Source organism: Engraulis encrasicolus, chromosome 2 (assembly GCF_034702125.1).
Source record: "Engraulis encrasicolus isolate BLACKSEA-1 chromosome 2, IST_EnEncr_1.0, whole genome shotgun sequence".
In the NCBI taxonomy this organism is placed as follows: Eukaryota; Metazoa; Chordata; class Actinopteri; order Clupeiformes; family Engraulidae; genus Engraulis; species Engraulis encrasicolus.
In genome coordinates, this window is record NC_085858.1 from 37,646,884 (window position 1) to 37,649,383 (window position 2,500).

Genomic DNA, 2,500 nt, shown 5'->3' on the forward strand with positions numbered 1-2,500 from the left:
TAGCATTGGTCTCTTTTGGTGTGTTCATGCAGTAACCCACTCACCTGTGTTCCAAAGGCCCCTCCCATTTTAGCTTATCAGCAGGTGGCTACTGCCCGTGTTTGCGGTCACGACCCGAAGGACATTTATAACCCATCAGCAAACAAGGACACAGTAGGCACACTAAAACATGAAACGAGCAGGACGACATTCAAAGGGAAATTGCTAAAAAAAAAAGTGCTAAAAAAAGATTCCATGATGTTGTCATTATTTGCAGTTAAACGTTCCATAAGTACAGTGTCAGCATTGTAAACAAGAAAACACTATTTTTATTTTTTATTTTTTTTGTACTTTATCCTCATCAAACATTTTAATGCATCCCGGCAAACATTTCAGCCAGGACTTCACCTAGTTAATGAATCCTACTGAACAAAGGGAACTGATTACGCAATATGGTCAGCCGAAAATAATGCCCTGGTTTCCGGCATAGCAGCAGTACTTCAAACTGTCGTTCTGTCATGATTGCAGTTCCCCTCTGTTTTCCTCAACCATTTGTACATTTCTTTGTTTTTTGTGTGTCAGCTGTCCTTCTGTAATAGATAAGTATACTGTATGTTCTGTTCTCTGTCCTGGACAGCTTTAAGCATCTACATCCTCATTAATTAATCCTATTGTTATTTTTTATACTTTAAAGGGGAAATTAGATAGGTTTTGGAGAATGTGGTATGTGTTTTATTGATTTATTAGAAGTAATACTATTAGAGTAGAAGGCTGGGAGACAGTGGGTATTTGAATGGGAATTTGTTTTGTTATTGGGATGATGATTATTATGTTTTTTGTTTTTGCTTTTTTGCTGTTATTGGTATTTTGTTTTTTGTGTGTGTGCCTTGGATTGGGGGTTTGTGTGAGTTGTGATCTGTAAAATAGTAAAAGTTGAATAAAGAAATGTTTGACAAAAAAATGAATCCTATTGAAAAACTATGGTGAGATGTCTTGTTCATCTGCCTCAGAGAACTGGGGTTATCCTATTCTGCCCTACAAAGCAAAAAGGCAGTAACTGTGCAGAGCTCAAAACTGAGTCAGTTGACTTTAAAATGATGCTGCAATCCAGTATAAGTGGTTTTTGGGATATTACTGAAATGTGACAGTTTTGTTACTTTATATTACCACCCTTTTTCCAAATCAATCATTTTATTTATCTGTAGACTTTGATATATATGGCATTAAAGTTATAGTTAGTCATTTTAAACAGCAATGCAGTTACTGCCTTTTTGCTTTGTAGGGCAGTATATTGTTCCCTTCTTTCAGTCATGTTATCAGAGAGACTCGTAGAAAACTGTAGCAGCAGTACTTCCAATTCCTCTTCTGCCATTGACGCGGCTCCTATCTGCTTCTCTTCCTCAGCCTTTCATCCTGGACGGCTTCAAGTTTGACCTGCGCATCTACGTCCTGGTGACCTGCTGTGATCCCTTACGCATCTTCCTGTACGAGGAGGGGCTCGCCCGCTTCTGCACCACCAAGTACTGCGCTCCCAACAACAACAACCTGGTGAGGGAGAGAGAGAGAGAGAGAGAGAGAGAGAGAGAGAGAGAGAGAGCGAGAGAGAGAGAGAGAGAGAGAGAGACAGGGGAAGAGAAAGGAAGAGAGAGAGAGAGAAATAAAACAAACATTACAATGAAATGGACAGACAGACTGACAGATAGGCCTAGTCCTCGTGCAGAAGGTGCAGCGTTCTCTTTAAAATGTTATGATGTGTTAAGTGATGTACCAGCCATTTATGTATCACATACAGTAGTTGTAGTAGTAGTTGTTATTTACATAGTTGCAGCAGTAGTGGTACATGTGCTAGTACTACCACTACTAGCAGTAATAGTAGTAGCAGTAGTAGTAGTAGTCTAGTGGCAGTCTGTATTACCTAAGAGTGACAGTGGAGAGGTTGAAGTCCACCTCCGCTTGTCTCGTCCTTCCTCTGCTCTCTGCTATCTGTCCACCTCTCCTATCTCCTCATCTCCTGATCTCTCCATCCCTTTCTGTCTTCTTGCGTGTTGGCGGAGGAAGTGTCGAGGCGTCAGCCGACAGAGGCCAAGGTCACACAGTAGATTTTACAGCGGCAATAAAAGAGGCTCCCCTTGGCAATAACACACTACACATACAGTACACACTACGCCATTAACATTCCTTCCCTGTCAACCCCCCCTAACTCCCCCACACCACCCCACCCGTCCCTTTTCATCTGCTCTCTCTCTCTCCCTCTCTCTTTCTTTCTTTCTCTCCCTCTCTCTCCCTCTCTCCCTCTCTCTCTCTCTCTCTCTCTCTCTCTCTCTCTCTCTCTCTCTCTCTCTCTCTCTCTATCTCTCGCTCTCTTTCTCTCTCTCACTCCCTGTCTATTTACACTCTGCCTGTCTGTCTGTCTGTCTGTCTGTCTGTCTGTCTGTTTCTGTCTGTCTGTCTCTTTATCTCTCCCGTTCCCTGTCTGTCTGTCTGTCTGTCTGTCTGTCTGTCTGTCTGTCTGTCTCACTGT

General features: G+C 42.3%; 1 protein-coding gene across 1 annotated transcript in view; it reads left to right on the top strand.

Annotated features, from left to right (window-relative positions):
- The window catches only part of LOC134438358 (tubulin polyglutamylase ttll6-like), a 43,537-nt gene that overhangs the window by 27,500 nt on the left and 13,537 nt on the right, over nt 1-2,500 (top strand). Inside the window, exon 7 of the mRNA XM_063187915.1 lies at nt 1,384-1,527. Coding sequence (XP_063043985.1) covers nt 1,384-1,527 — 144 coding nt within the window. The remainder of the gene's footprint in view (nt 1-1,383; nt 1,528-2,500) is intronic.